This window comes from Lutjanus erythropterus, chromosome 15, assembly GCF_056507025.1.
Source record: "Lutjanus erythropterus isolate fLutEry1 chromosome 15, fLutEry1.hap2, whole genome shotgun sequence".
Lineage (NCBI taxonomy): Eukaryota > Metazoa > Chordata > Actinopteri > Lutjaniformes > Lutjanidae > Lutjanus > Lutjanus erythropterus.
The window spans coordinates 32,159,387-32,174,601 of NC_139331.1; the positions used below are offsets into that span (position 1 = coordinate 32,159,387).

General features: G+C 39.1%; 1 protein-coding gene across 1 annotated transcript in view; it reads left to right on the forward strand.

Annotated features, from left to right (window-relative positions):
* Positions 1-4,182: 4,182 nt before the first annotated feature.
* The window catches only part of jag2b (jagged canonical Notch ligand 2b), a 69,906-nt gene continuing 58,873 nt past the window's right edge, over positions 4,183-15,215 (forward strand). The window contains exons 1-2 of the mRNA XM_084738279.1: positions 4,183-4,439; positions 5,056-5,376. Coding sequence (XP_084594405.1) covers positions 4,368-4,439; positions 5,056-5,376 — 393 coding nt within the window. The 5' untranslated portion in view covers positions 4,183-4,367. The remainder of the gene's footprint in view (positions 4,440-5,055; positions 5,377-15,215) is intronic.

Consider the following 15,215-nt stretch of genomic DNA (forward strand, 5'->3'; position numbering starts at 1 on the left):
GAGGCGGTGGTGCTTCCTAGCACCTTGGACAGGAGCGCCACATGTGTCTCCGGCATTGTCCTCTGGAGGGGTCAACACTGCGCACAGGAGTCCGGGCTAGTGATGCAGCTTTCGGATCCAACAGACAAACCAGGCAAGCATCTTGTGCATCTGTCTCACAGTCTGGAAAGTATTTGTCCTCCCTAGCTACACCAGCCTTGCTAGCCTTGCGTGCTAAGTAGGTGAGTTGTTAGACAAATGCTAAACGTATAGGACTGGGGCATTTAGTGAGGCTAAACAAGAATACTTTTAGTTGAGCAAAACAGAAGGGAGTGCGGCGAGATAGCTAGCTAAACAGACAGGTAGAGTGTAGAAGCAAGTCTCAAAAAGACTGAGGACATGAGACTTTGCAGGCTGGTTGTATGTGGACAAGTTTTTACAGATATTTTTATTTTCTGACATTTTTGTCATGTTTGCATGCAGTGTTGAGGATTCGTGATGTGATGCAATGTGCAATTGTTGCACAGAATATAGATGAAAGATGCTAAACATTTAATTTATAAGTAATAATAGTCAATACAGTATATAACTTCAACACACCTGACACAAAATGGCTACTGCAAATCCACATTTCAGTGACTTTGTTTCTGCGAATTGCAGCGACCCATTTGCTTCTCATTTGTTTTTGATTTGGGCAGTCGGTAAAAAGATTGCTCCAATTTCCTGTTAAATCTATTTGTACAGTGAATTGCATATATGTATAAAAAAAACCTACAGTTTAGTGGGTAAAGTAGGTGCTAACATTTGGTAATTGGCACTACACGAAAAGTAAAACTGAGGTGGGTGGAAATGTCATTGGTTTTGCAGGTATTTGACCATAAACCAAAGTACTTACAGAGATAGATAAAAAGCTGTCGAGACATTTTACTCAAAATGAAAAAATTTGAGCCTCATGGTGGTGCAGGAAGAAAAGTTAGAGGATTATCAAAGTCAGAAGGATTCATCTTCTGGGACTTTGTGTCTGTACGAAATGTCAAGCAGCAGTTATTGAAATATTTCAGTGTGAACAAAAGTAGTGGACGACCCGACCGACTTATATTGTCACCCCGAGAGCCACGCTGCTACCATGGTTAAAACCCCACAATACAGAAGCACACAAAATATACACACAAACACACACAGTTCCTTCACCACCTGAGGCCCTTTACTAGGTGTGATCCAACTTAAGGCACTCACATGTACTTGTGACAGCGTGTGAAATGTTCCAGTCAAAGCGGCTGCGGCGGCTCGGGCTATCGGCTGCCTCCTCTAAGGCCTATCTGACGGGCTGGCAGTCGACTGACGAGAGGGAGACAGAGACATGGAGGGTGAGAGAGGAGGGTGCTGTCACACACACACTTTGATTGGCAGCTTCTCTCTTTCTTGGTTTCCTCGTCAGAAACGGAGCGAGGCGACTTCAACACTGACATGGTGCCTGTGACTCACACATGAGCTGCAAAACTTCCTGCTCGTGCGGATAATAAAAGCTTCACTGATCGTATTGTTTTGTAAAAGTGGATAATATATGGATACAGGTCACAGGAGTTTTTGATGTAGCTTCTGTTTTTTCATTACGATGGTAAAGAACCACACTGCTGCTTAGACGTGTCGATTTAAAAATGGGGTCACAGTCAGGGAATATTTAGACCATGAAGGACAAAATATTTTGGTTCTCTTGGGGAGTCAGACTTCTGCTGAGGAAGTAATGAATATGTGTGTAAATTAATGCTTAAATACAAGGATGAAATAAGGTAAGTCGTCCATCCAAGCCTTTGAGGATGTCAAATGTGAATACTAAGAAAAACACAACTGCTCTCTGTGTTCTTGTATGTTTCAGCCAATAAACTACAAACTACAAGTAGTCTGCTTTACCATGCCATGTCCCAGAACAGATAAACCAAACACTGAATCTAGATATGGCCTTTTGTGTTTTTTTTTTTCATGAGTTTCGTGGTTTTCCTACACATCTTGAAGGAGAGGATGAGACAAGGTGTTTACAGTTTGCAAGATTAAAGCTACATGCCAGTAAATCCTACACACTAGTGTCCTTCAGCCAGATAGATAATCATCCCAATTTATTTTTGTCAGATTATACGCATGTTATTTAGGTCTATATTTCCAACTTTAGTTTGTGCAACATTTGGTGCATTAACACGAATGTTGCTGCAACTTTAATAACAAGAAGAGAACAAGAAAGAAAGAAAGGAGGCCAGTTTAATTTTAGAGGCAGGAAAAGAAGGAAAGAAATTCTGTTGGAAATGATTTTCACTTTAAAGATTAAAGATGCAAAAACACTGGTATGGTCCTTTAAATGGGTGCAACAGAGTAACCAGTGGCCATCTGTCAAGGACAAGGATCAGATCACCTGTCAGGTGACGCAAATATCCTAAACTGGTGCTAGTATAAATGTTTCCACCTGTATATGTACAGTATGTGTTTGTATTGACAGTATTGGGGTCAGATAAAAGGAAGAAATGCACTTGAGCTTTGTTGAAGATGCATCTAGAAGGTTGTACATTTACTTACTTAAGTACTGTACTTAAGTACAATTTTGAGGTACCGCTACTATTTTTTTTATTTTCTGCTACTTTATACTTTTACTCCACTACACAGTTAGTTACTTTGCAGACTCAGATTACTAATACAAATTATAAACCAACTAATAAATTATGATACATTACCAGAGATTAATTTACCCATTTTCTGAAGAATTTGAAGTTAGTTTCACCTTTTGCAGCTGCAGTGTTTTTGATGCCTTCACATAAATGCATCCCTAATTATTAATATAATTATACTAAAATGGGACATTCTGCATTATGAGTACATAAAGATTATTGTAATACTTGTGTACTTTTCTTTAAATGACATTTTAAATCCAGTAATTTACTCTGTGGTGTTGCTTGACAAACTTGACTGAAAAAAAAAAGCAAATATTTTGCACCAAGAGTAGCAAATAACTTCACATTTTCCATATCAAGATGTATTTAGTATCTAAGAAATTATGTGAACAAGTGAAATAGTGACATACATAATCATTATATGTTTTTATGCATATTTTATTTCCCTATATTGCCTGATTTAGAGTCAGGTTCAATGGTGACTGATGCAGACAGTAGAGGGCGCTCTAAACTGCTGCAACGTGTTGGGGTTGAAGTGAGGAGAGCTGCTTGGTTTCTGGTTACAGAAGAAGTGATGTGTTCTAAGGGCAGTTTTACTTTCATACTGAAGGAACACATGAACGGAAACATGTTTTGCAAGATGATGAAAAAATCGATCAAATAAGCACAAAATAAATGTTGCTTTTATGCACCATGTGAATTAAAACGACTAGATTAAGAGGGAAAATACCAGAAAATTCCAATTTGGATGCAGATTTCAAAATAAAACAGTAAAATGTTAATTTTATGTAAGCTATAATCACATTATAATGAAATCACGTCAGTCAGCGGTTTAATCTACGTGCAGGGCTATTTTTGAAACTTCTGGTGGCAAATGAGAGGGATGTTAGTGATTAATCATTAATCCATTAATTGATGTTAAGAATTTCATTCATTGGTAATTAATCAATAGTCTAGAAATGGCACGGATTGAGTGCTTTGTCTGTGGAGGCGTTGGTTGAAAAATTAAACTTAAACTTAAAATGAGGGAGGGGGAAGGAAAAATGAAATCTTATCGATTATTAATAATGAATAGATTTTTAGCATTTTCAACCCTAGTGACAAATTAAATTTGAATGTTTTTAATTACACTTTATAGGTAGTTAAATTCAAAAATAATTAATCACAGAGATATTTTTTTAATTAAAGTCGACCCCTGCTTTGTTCGCATGTTGTATTGCGGTTTGTAGTGAAGCAAGTTTTGGGAGGAAGAAGAGGAGCAGCAGCAGCAGCAGCAGAAGGAGGAGGAGGAGGAGGAGGAGGAGATGGGTGGAGGTGGTGGGGGTTATTATACTATTGTCCGCCCCTTAATCCGGTTGGCTCAGAGACTGCCCGCAGGCCAATTTGTAAGTGGTTTGCGGAGCTGCCAATCAAAGCAGACATCCTCTCCTCAGGCTGTGGCTACGAAACATCTCAGTTGCTGTGTGGAGAGATTTGACGGAGGGACACTCCTGTACATGGACCATCAGTGCTGCGCTGCAATCCGCCGCCTGCTCTCACACACACACACACACACGGACACACACGGACACACACACACGCTTGTAATGCCTCGGTGAAATCTGGACGAACGCGCATGTGAAGATTTTTATTCTTGCATGTCAGGAGAGGAGGAACTAGTCGCCGGCTCCGCGGCTGTTTGTCTTTTCTTATCGCTTCTCTCCTCCTATGTCACTCTAATTAATCGGAGGCATGTGGAATCGCACCAGGATTAGGAATTGCTTCCCAATAGTGTGCCTGCTGCTGTTGACGTTATGGACGGAGGTAAGAAGAAAGCTCCTCTTGTTTTATTCCTCAAATAAATATCAAAATCCCGCCGCGCATAAATAAAATAAATGTTTAAAATTAAGCAATGTCAAAAGTTGGTGGGCGTGGGCAGATGGATATTTGCTCTCCGGCGGCAGTGCATATTCGCATCACATTAATCGATAATTGAATTACGTAGCCGTCAGTTGTGGAGCATGTGATCATGTCACCATGACAAGATTGAAGGAATTGATACGGGCTACTCTCCATTTTGGTTACAAGCCGCTGATCACGCTGTGAGATTTGTGGGTTAATTTTAATTTAATTTTTTTTTTTTTGGAGCAGAATTAAGGCCCGAAGCGAGAAGAAGTTGTAAGTTGCATTGCATCAATTGGCTGCTGCGGCGGTTCATTTGAGTAACCTGATTGTCTGAAACCCCCCGGCATGTTAAAACTGTACGGCTGTTCACGTGCTCCATTCGTGATGCAACTAATTATTTCGGAATAATTCGCCCAGTCGTTTAAGTCTTGGCCACTTGCCCCCCCCCCCTCCCCTTTCTTTTACGCGCCCCAGCCCTCTTTAATCCAGGCCCTACTATATTTAATTTTGGTCTTTTTTAACATGTTGTTTCTAGGTGTCCCAGTCAACCGGCTATTTCGAGCTGCAGCTGATCTCCGTGGAGAATGTAAACGGCGAGCTGGCGGACGGGGAGTGCTGCGACGGCTCCAGGAGCTCCCAGGACCTGCGCTGCACCCGAGACGAGTGCGACACTTACTTCAAGATCTGCCTGAAGGAGTACCAGATGGAGGTCACCACCACCGGCACCTGCACGTTCGGAGCTGGATCTACGCAAGTTCTCGGTGGAAATATGTTTTCTTTTAAGAGCGCAAAGAATAACCAGAATAAAATCGACGATGCCGGCAAGATATCGATCCCCTTCCAGTTCGCATGGCCGGTGAGTGTGATTTCTTTTTTTTCTTTTTTGCTCCAGTTAAGGCTAAAGGAGTGTTTATTGGCTGGAGAGAGCGCGCAACACCGAACTCCATTTACAATTCGGGCAATTTAAGGTTAATTATTTGGTGCACGTGAACACACGCCTGAGGGAACGCGTCATAAAACCATTTATGAATGGTCTGGAGCCACACTTTCATTCTGCATGTATTCAACACATCACAGCACAACACCCATCCTTCTGTGCACAAAAACTCTACAGTGGAAGGCTTGAATGAAAGAATAAACCAGAACCTCATTTAGAATTTGGGTGGTTTTACTTTTGTGATGTCTGTGAACACATGCCTGCAGGAATGCATCATAAAACCAGTCATGAATGACTCTCCAATTAGTCTTTTGGTCCATAAAACATTAGAACACTACCCCACACTTTGTCCCAGTCGTAAGTCCACAGTCCAAAACCCAGTAAATAAGTAGAATTTTTATCATAAGACCATGGACGGTGGCAAATTCTCACATTTGAGAAGCTGGAACCATCAACTTTTTTTTTTGGCATTTTTGCATGAAAAAATCAACCGATGAGTGTGATTTCTTTCTAGAGTGTTTCCTGGCATTTTCTTATCCAGAGAAGGCACGACACAGACCTCCATTTAGAATTTAAGTCTAATTTTTTGATCTATGTGGACACACGCCAGAGGGAACAGATCATAACACCATTTATGAATGGTTTGGAGCCTCACTTTCATTCTGCAAACACCCAGTACATCACAGTACAATATACCCATCTTCATGTGCAGAAAACTGTACAACCCTACAGTGGAAGGCTTGTAAGAAAGAAGAACACAAAACTCCATTAAGAATCTGCGCAATTTAATGGTCATTTTCTGATCTATGTGGACACATGCCTGAGGGAACGCACCATGAAACCATTTATCAATGACTTGGTGCCACTCTTTCATTCTGCATATATCCAGTACATGACGGTACACTGTGCACCATCCTCCTCTGCACAAAACACTGCAACTGCACAGTGGAAGGCTTGAAAGAAAGAATATCACCAAACCCCATTTAGAGTTTGGACAATTTAATATTAACTTTTTGATGTCTGTAAACACAAGCCTGAAGGAACAGATCATAAAACCATTTATGAATGGTCTGAAGCCACTCTTCCATTCTGCATGCGGCAAATAGCTTACAGCAGGACTGATCTGGATTTAAAGTTCAGAATAAAGTAATGGCTACTTTCATGATCAGTCTGTCTGCTGATTATTTTGTCAAATGATCATTTTGTCTATAAAACATCAGAAAACGGTGGAAAATACCCAACACCCTTGCTATCAAATGTTATGTTTGGTTTCTCCGACCAATGGTCCAAAGCCAAAATAATTAGATTTGCTATCATGTAAGAATTTGAGAAGGTGGAACCATCAAATATTTGGCATTGTTGCTTGAAAAATTGCTTACATGATTAATTGACCAGCAAGTGTGATTTCTTCACTCTTGCCACACCTTCTGCTATCTGGAGAGAGCATAACACCAAAACCTGTTTAGAATTTGAGCAATTTAATGTTAATTTTTAGATGTCTGTGAACACATGCCTGAGGGTATTCTGTCGTTGCAAACAACTATCATCATTATCAGTTAATCTGCTGGTAATTTTAGCAAGTACCAATAATTGTTTGGTCTCTAAAACATCAGAAAACGGTAGAAAACACCACAATATGTAAGCTAATTATTTTGTTGATTTCCAAAATAAGCAAAAAAATTAACTTTACTACCATGTAAGACCAAAAAATTAACAAATTCTCACATGTAAGAGTCCAACACGTCAAAATTTTTGCTTGAAAAATTACTTATTGTAGAGTTGCAATTATTAGTTGTTTAATTGATTTAGTCGGTCGAAAGACAGTTAGTACTATTTTGACATTTTTCCACCTTTGCTGGTTTCGTTTGCTGTTTTTCTTTGTCATTTATGACAGTAGATGGGTTTTGGACTGTTTGTTGGACAAACAAAACAATTTGCACTTGCGATGAGCACTTTTAACTTTTTTTTTGCATTTTATGGACTAAATGATTAATGGATTTCTCATGAAAATAATCAGCAAGTCTTGCTTTGTCTGACAGTCTTAAATCCATTGTCAAAGTGGTCACTGATTATTTTCTTTTGAGCCACTTATTGATTAACTGACTGATGTTTGTAGCTCTAACTGTAACCGTCTCCTGTGCAGAAAACTCTGCAGCTCTACAGTGGAAGGCTTGAAGGACAGAAGTTGAAATTTTATCCAAACAAATGTCATCTTAATGAGTCACATTGATGTCAGATTTACCGTGAATCATCAGCGATTTGGACGGAGTTTTTGGGGTCACGTGTGTCTGCCTCTGCAGAGATGAGGGGTTCTTAGTAGCATCCTGTCCTTATGAGAATCGACACACATAGCAGCTAAATGATTGCATGCTTCACAAGGCTCAGATTGCAGCTACAGTGGTCCGCAGTGTCATCTGGGTCATCTTTTAAAGTTGTCCTGATATACGAGGGTTGGCTTTGTTCCAAATCCACCAGCCTGCACCTGCCAAGGCCGTGATAGGGTAATTAGACTGGGGGGGGGGGTGCTTTGATATGTAGACCCTGGAGGGGGAAACGTATGGAGAAACGGTTATAGTAAAGCTGTTTTCTTAAGGATGTGCTTTTTGCTGATTCACAAGGTTGTTGAGGGCAATTTCATTATAATACAATCCGTCAAGTGGAATTTGATTTATTAAGGCTCCAACTTTGAGGACTGGGCCACGTCGCTCACAGCTGCCAGATCTGCTGGATGACTGTGGGGGAAAAACGAGAAAGTAAAAGCTGATTTAATGTAGAAATAAGTTTTAACACGCTTTTAAACTTTCACTTTGATGCAAGGCAAAATGAAGTTGGTGTGATGCATGAGAATGGCATGCGCCCTACCAATAGGTGCAGCCTGGTTGCATGTGTTGGATGGATGCTCCAATTAATTCTCTATTATAATGATGAATGGGCGACATTATGCTGTGAGAGTGAAATATGTGTTCAGCTGAGGTGAGCGGCGCCTCCGGGCACTGGTTCGGCGCGTACTGCCGGCTGGGTTTCAACGCCTCTCTTTCCCCTTGTCTGCACCCCACAGCTTCTCCCTCTCCTGCTGTGGGTGCCAGGTGGCCCCTGGTGGCCCCTCCAGGGCAATTAAGCTCGTCTGACTGCCGATGAGTGATAGCTGATGGATTGAAGAGACTTTTATGTCTAATTTTTTATGACCTCAAGATAACGCAGCTCTGTTTTTAGACATTAATCTTATAGGTTGTTTCATGTTGTAACTTTGATTTTGCATGTAGTGGTTGGTGTTGTAGCGTTTTTTTTTTTTAAGGAGAGCTGAAGTTCGGGCTGCAAATAATATTTATTTTCAAGTTATTGTGCAGATTATTTTCTAGATTAATCAGTTGGTCTCTCAAAAACAGATTATAGTGAAAAATGTCCATCCAAATTTCTTAAAAGTCTTGTTTTCTCTTTCCCAAACCCCAGAATATTCTGTTTAATGTGATATAAAGCAGAGAAAAGCAGGAATCTCCCATATTCGAGAGGCAGAAAACAGTATTTTCTGAATGAAAATTAGGCTACTGTGACGATTCATTGATTATCACTGTAGTTATTTTTCTGTCGACTGATCGATTGGCCAACTAATAGTTGCAGCTCTCGCTGAAATGATGGATAGTTGACGGACAGAAATGAGTCACACGCAGCTATTTGAATCGTGAGAAGTAATTTTTGATGGAAAAATTCTCTTTATTTTCTAGTTCTGGCTCTTAAGCTGCTTTTCTTTATATTATGTGATAGTAAACTGAATATTTTTGGGTTTTGGACTGTTGTGTGCACATAATAAGACATCTGAAGAAACCATGTTGTGTTTTAGGGCATTTCGGTTGTGAGAAACTGAATTTTTTCACCAATTTCTGACCATTTTTTGTTAAGACCAAAGGCTCAGTTAATCAAGAAAATAATAAACAGAATAACTCAAAATGAAGTAATTGCTGTTGTGTGATAGTAAACTGAACACTTTCGGGTTTTGGACTGTTTGTTGGACAAAACAAGGCATCTGAAGACATCTTGTTGGGTTAAAGGAAATTTTCACTGGGAGGAATTTCACATTTTTGACCATTTTCTGACCTTTTTATAGACTAAATGCTCAATTAGTCAAGAAAATAACCAGCATAATAACTGATAATGAAATGATGACTACATGCAGCTCAAAATAAGATGGTCAACAGAACATTAATGTAATATTTTTCGCCAAAAAAACCCAGTGGTTACTGCCTCTCAGATGTGAATATTTTCTTTGTTGATAGTAAACTGTCAGACAAAGCTCTTTTGCCTCTTTGGGAACCTGTGATGGGGTTTTTTCTCCAAATACCCAAATCATTTATTGATTATTCAAAGAAAATAGGTATATTAGTATAAATCAGCAATATTTTGACAATTAAATTCTGTTAAAATGTGATAAAACTTGATTTCCAGGTCCAGGTGTGGTAGTGGTCCTGTTCTCCTGAAAGCTTCGGGTGTTTTTGCAGGTCTTTTGTGTTGAAAGCATGACATGTTTGATCCGGGGTTCTTCTTTGTGTATTTAATGATGTCAGGGTTTCCCACAGCAGCTTATAGCAGAAGAAATCCGCCTTTAGTGAATTAACTGCCACCTTTACTAACGTTTTTATGCCTGAGGGGAAAATGGCAAAGGTGTGATTTCACACAGTAAAGGCCATACATCTGATGAGGGAGGCTGTTGTTTAGCCCACCAGGTGGGAAGCAGGGGTTGGGGGCAACATTTACCACCTTGTATAACCAATTTTCTGGATTTATCTCGAAGCTGCACATATATAAAGCGTCACATTCATCACGAACCGCCCGTAGTCTCTTTATTTGACTCGCTGACTGACACCTCGTGGCAGAGGTGAAGAGGGTTATTCTGGTGTGTTGTCTTTCTGTTAAGTGGCCCGGGCTGATAACGGTGCACTATTCCAGTGCCAGATGTCACAACAAGCCTGCGGGGGTCACTCGCTGTGGCGTTGTCGCTTTCCTCGCAGAAGAAACAAAGATGCAGTGTACTATTGGCTGTGTCATCTGGCCAACTGCCCATTTTATGTCCCATGGAAACCAAATGAAGGCTGGACTCTTCTGTCATTACCCAGCATCTGAAACAGCGCGGAAACGAAAGATTTGTTTTGCTTTAGTTTTCAGATTCTGAAATATTAGATCTTTTCTGACTCTTTAAATGTCAGGTTTAGTTGAAGTCGGGCTGTAAGCGTAGAGGAGTACCAGTGTTGGAAGATGACTAATGTGCTGTAGGGGTGTAAATTAGACGCTTCATCATGATATGACATTATACAGATTCTTTGGAAAGTGACCAGACCAGACATTAATGGCACAGACATGCTGTGGGAATTTCAAAATAAGGGCACATCTTAAAGATGATAATATAGATCGATATCTTCTTTTTGATTCAGTCATATTGGATCATTGTCGATCCAGATCAGTGTATTGTTTTATCCCGGATTCACTGCTGTGGACAGAGTCGGCACATCAGTTTAAGTGTACACTATATTTAGAATATTTTCACAGCTTTACTTTGCCATCAGACAGCCTCTTTCTGACAGGAAGTTGTCTTTATATAAGCCAGCCATCTCTCTCACAGAACCAACCAGATAAAAAGGGATAGTTGGGATTTTTTGAAGTATGAGGTGCTTACAGCTATTCGTTGTTGGTTGGCGTGCCTCCGATTTGGGGAAGTAATGGAAGTATGGGTGTAGGAAGCTAAGCAAATATTGGTCTCTGACTCCTTTGGCAAAACAGCAGTTTTACCTCTCAGAACACAGGGCTTGCTGCTCTACCGCTGCCTCGATCTGTTCGTTTGTTTGTGTTATTGTGTGACTTTGGTTGTTTAAAGGGTTAGTTTGGATTCACCAAAGTCACACAATAACACAAACAAATGGATCGAGGCAGCGGTAGACCTGCAACTCCTGTGTTCTGCGGGGTAAAATCACTGATTTCCACTATGGAGTTTGGTTGGTTTGGAGAGAGTGATATATATTGTGTAACAGTGGTTTCCTGTCTGAAAAGTCTGTCTGATGTGAAGGTAAAGCTGTGAAAATATTCTGAATATAGTGAACACATACAACCTTTTTTAAGTGGCTATAAAATAGGGCTGCATGACATGGTAAAAAACTCACTGACTGTGATTGTGATATGCAATACGATTAGTAGAAATGATAATTTTTGCGTCACAATTTTCACTTTTAGTGAAAGAATACTTAAAATTGTGATGATGTGATATTTGTTCGAGTCTATACGAAAGAAATACATTTTCTTTAAATGAGATTTTTAGGTCAGGGTATTTCTGCAGCAGTACAGTACATCATTATAATGCTTTTTTCCCCCCCACATTTTTCCATTTGCAAAAAATTGCAATTTGATTCTGGTTCTGTGATTTGGATATTACACTTGGCCATATTACATTTTGATGGTATTGCAATTAACTGTGCAGCCCTGCTATCCACAATCACATATTTAGACAATCTGTGTGCCTGTAAGACTTTTAGATTGATTCATTATATTGAATATTTTTGCTACAAAGCAGTGGTTTTTAAATTGACCTTGAAATCCTGAGTCATGACAATGCCCTTTGATGCTGTTTAATTTTCTGAATTGGCACTTCAGCCAATCCTCAAAGAGCACTTTTCATCTTCCAGTGCAGTGCAGAGCAGCTCTGAGAATGAAACTCATCCTGCGTTTCTGAGAAAGGACCTGGGAAGCCTCTTCCTCTTCCTCATCTCTCCTCGGCCCAGTCATCATCACACCACTGTGATGCAGTCGCTAATGGCTGATTTTACTCAGATTGCATGATGCTTATCCATTCTTTGGAAGTCCTCCAGTGATTCTCCAGCTCCAGCTTGTCTTGCCGGCATGCCAGTAAAGAGAGTAACTACTGATGCTGCTGCCACCTCTGAGCTCAGCCCACACTCAGTGTTTCCCCGCAGGTTTGAGTTTTACAATAAATGCACGCTGCTTCTGCTTTCTCTTCTTGTGGGATCTTTGGTCTTTTGTTAGGTTGTCATTGCGATGGCGTTTTGAAGCTGAGGTAATTTATTTAGCAGTGAAAGCAGTTTAAATAATGGACCTTATTGAGTATTTACTATTTTGCATTTTTGATCTTTAAACATGTCCCCATGCTTTTGTCTGACTACTTATTAATAGTGCTTATGTCCCATTTTGGGAAATAAAGCTCATTTCCTTTCTTTCCGAGCGTGACGTGAGAACATGACTACTATTGTCATGTCTGTGCAGAGCTGGAGCCAGGATGCGGTTAGCCTAATTTAGCAGAAGGGCCGGAAACGAAGAGAAAACAGGTAGCCTGTGTGTCTCTAAATAAAGCAAAGGTCCTTCAAAAGAGTCTACGTCCATGCATCCAGGCATAGCGTTGTTTAATAATAATAATAAAGGGATATTTAGCAGGTATGTTAATCATGTTCATCTTCTTAGTTTAGCATGTTAGCATACTTATATTTGCTTATGAGCACTGGAGGAGTCGAGCCGAGGCTGATGGGAATGTCATTAGTTTCAAGCATCAGCACCTCAAAAGTTTATAAATTATGATATTTGTATGTATCTTTTTGGTTCAATCTCTTAGATGAACATCAGTAAAAACAACAGTGGTTTTGTTGTTGACCGCAGTCCCACTGGTTGCCTGGCAACATCACTGATAACAAGGCTGCTGATAGTTACTGTCTGATCAAATAAACTGTATTTTCTCCTAAAAACCACAAATTGTTTTTACATTTCTGTTTGTATCTGCAGATTAAACAAACAGGATCTTATGCTCTGATTATCTAGCAAAGCTAAATCTATGCTAATTACTATTAGCGACAAAACAGGCCTACCAGAACCTTTAAAGCTAACAAATTACTATCTAGTATATTCACCTGTTGTCTTTATAATAATAATATTTCGATATTAATATAATTTGTGTTATTTTTAAGGAAATAGTCAAACTTCTCTGATTTGAGCTTCTTAAATGTGATTTTATTTCCAGATTCTCCTCTCCTCATTGACAGTAAACTGAATCTGTTTGGGTTGTGGACCAAAGACGTTTGAAGACGTCATCGTAGGCTTTGGGAGACACTTTTTCCACCATTTTCTGACATTTTATAAACCAAACAAATAATCAATTAATTGAGAAAATAATTGCCAGACAAAGTGACAATGAAAGTCAGTTGGTTTGCTAGTTGGTTTTGCTTTTTTTGGTGTGTGAAGCTACAAACTAAGCAAACAAGCTCTATTGTGCTAATCAGCATCAGCATAGATAAAACATAAGTTCACACCCAAGCTCACACATTACTCTTGAAGTATGTTGTTGATTTAATCTCTACATAAACTGAAATATATTTAAAAAGTTGTGGTTTTAGAGGGATGTGAGTGGTGGAACTGTTCTGCCGGTTGCTTGGCAACATCACCGTGACAACAGGACTGTCTGCAGTTTCTGTTTGTTCAACAAGAAACACTGACGGCATATAATTCTCCCCAAAATGAAAAACTGATGTTTTTATATTTCTCTTTGTGTATTTAAAATAAAATAAATAAAAAAAACATATATGCAGAATAGTTTTATGCTAATCATCATTAGCATGGATATAAAAATAAGCCTTAAAGCATGTATGTGTGTGTCTTGATTGTTCAGTGTCTGCACAGAAATATAAAAACAAGTTGTGTTTTTAAAAATGGTGCAACTGACAAACAGCAATATCAGTGTGACTGCTGTTAGTTTGTACGAGAAATAATAATTCTTCCCAAAACCGTAAACCTTTGTTTTTAAGTTTGTATTTGTGTAAATAAGGAATAAAAAAAACACAATCTAACATGTTAATTTGCATTAGCGTGACTAAATCCGTGCTAATCATCAGTAGCATAACTAAAAATCATCCGACCAGCACCTCGAAAGCTGACAGATTACTATCTATGAATCTTGTTGTTCAATCTCTACATAAACAGAAATAAAAACGGCGAGTTGTGGTTTCAGAAGGAGGAAAGTGTTGGAACTGTTTACATCAGTTGCCTAGCAACATCACTGTACCAGGAGTTGCTGTTTGCTCTTCAAGAAATACTGACAGCACAAAACTCTGACCTCAAACTGTAACTAATGTACTAATTAGCACGCTTAGGCTAAGCTAAGTTAACCACCTCCTGGCTCCTGCTCTGTAGCAAACACACAAAAGATGAGCCTGTTATCAACGGGCCTCATTCACCAACTGTTCTTAAAAGGACATTTCCTCTTAAAACCCACTTACTCAGTGTTTTTTTTGAGGATTCTTGCATTCACCAATGTTTTCTTATGTGGGATTTGTTCTTAGACAAAAATGTAAGAACACTCAAGAGCACATTAAGCACATTCAAGTGCCGACATGTTTGTGCAAAATAATTGGTTATCGTGTTTTCTTCAATTCCACAGTCGTATAACATTATTGGGTTTAAATGAAAAAATATTTTTAGCATTTATAATATGTTTTTAATAATTTACAACGTTTTAGAAAGCATTATGATCTTTTAAAATAAATAATTAATTGATTTGACTTTACTTTCTGATTATTTATATCTTACAAATAATCTTAGTAAAGAAACACATGACCAAAAAAGATCTGAAGACAGTCTCATGCCCTTATATGGGCATCAGTGTGCTAATTACGAATATTTGTCACATACGAGGGCAATGCATTTATCATTATAAGAACGCAGATGTGAAGAATTTTGCAGGTTAAGAACCTTCATGAATGTGACTTGGAGTTTTCTTA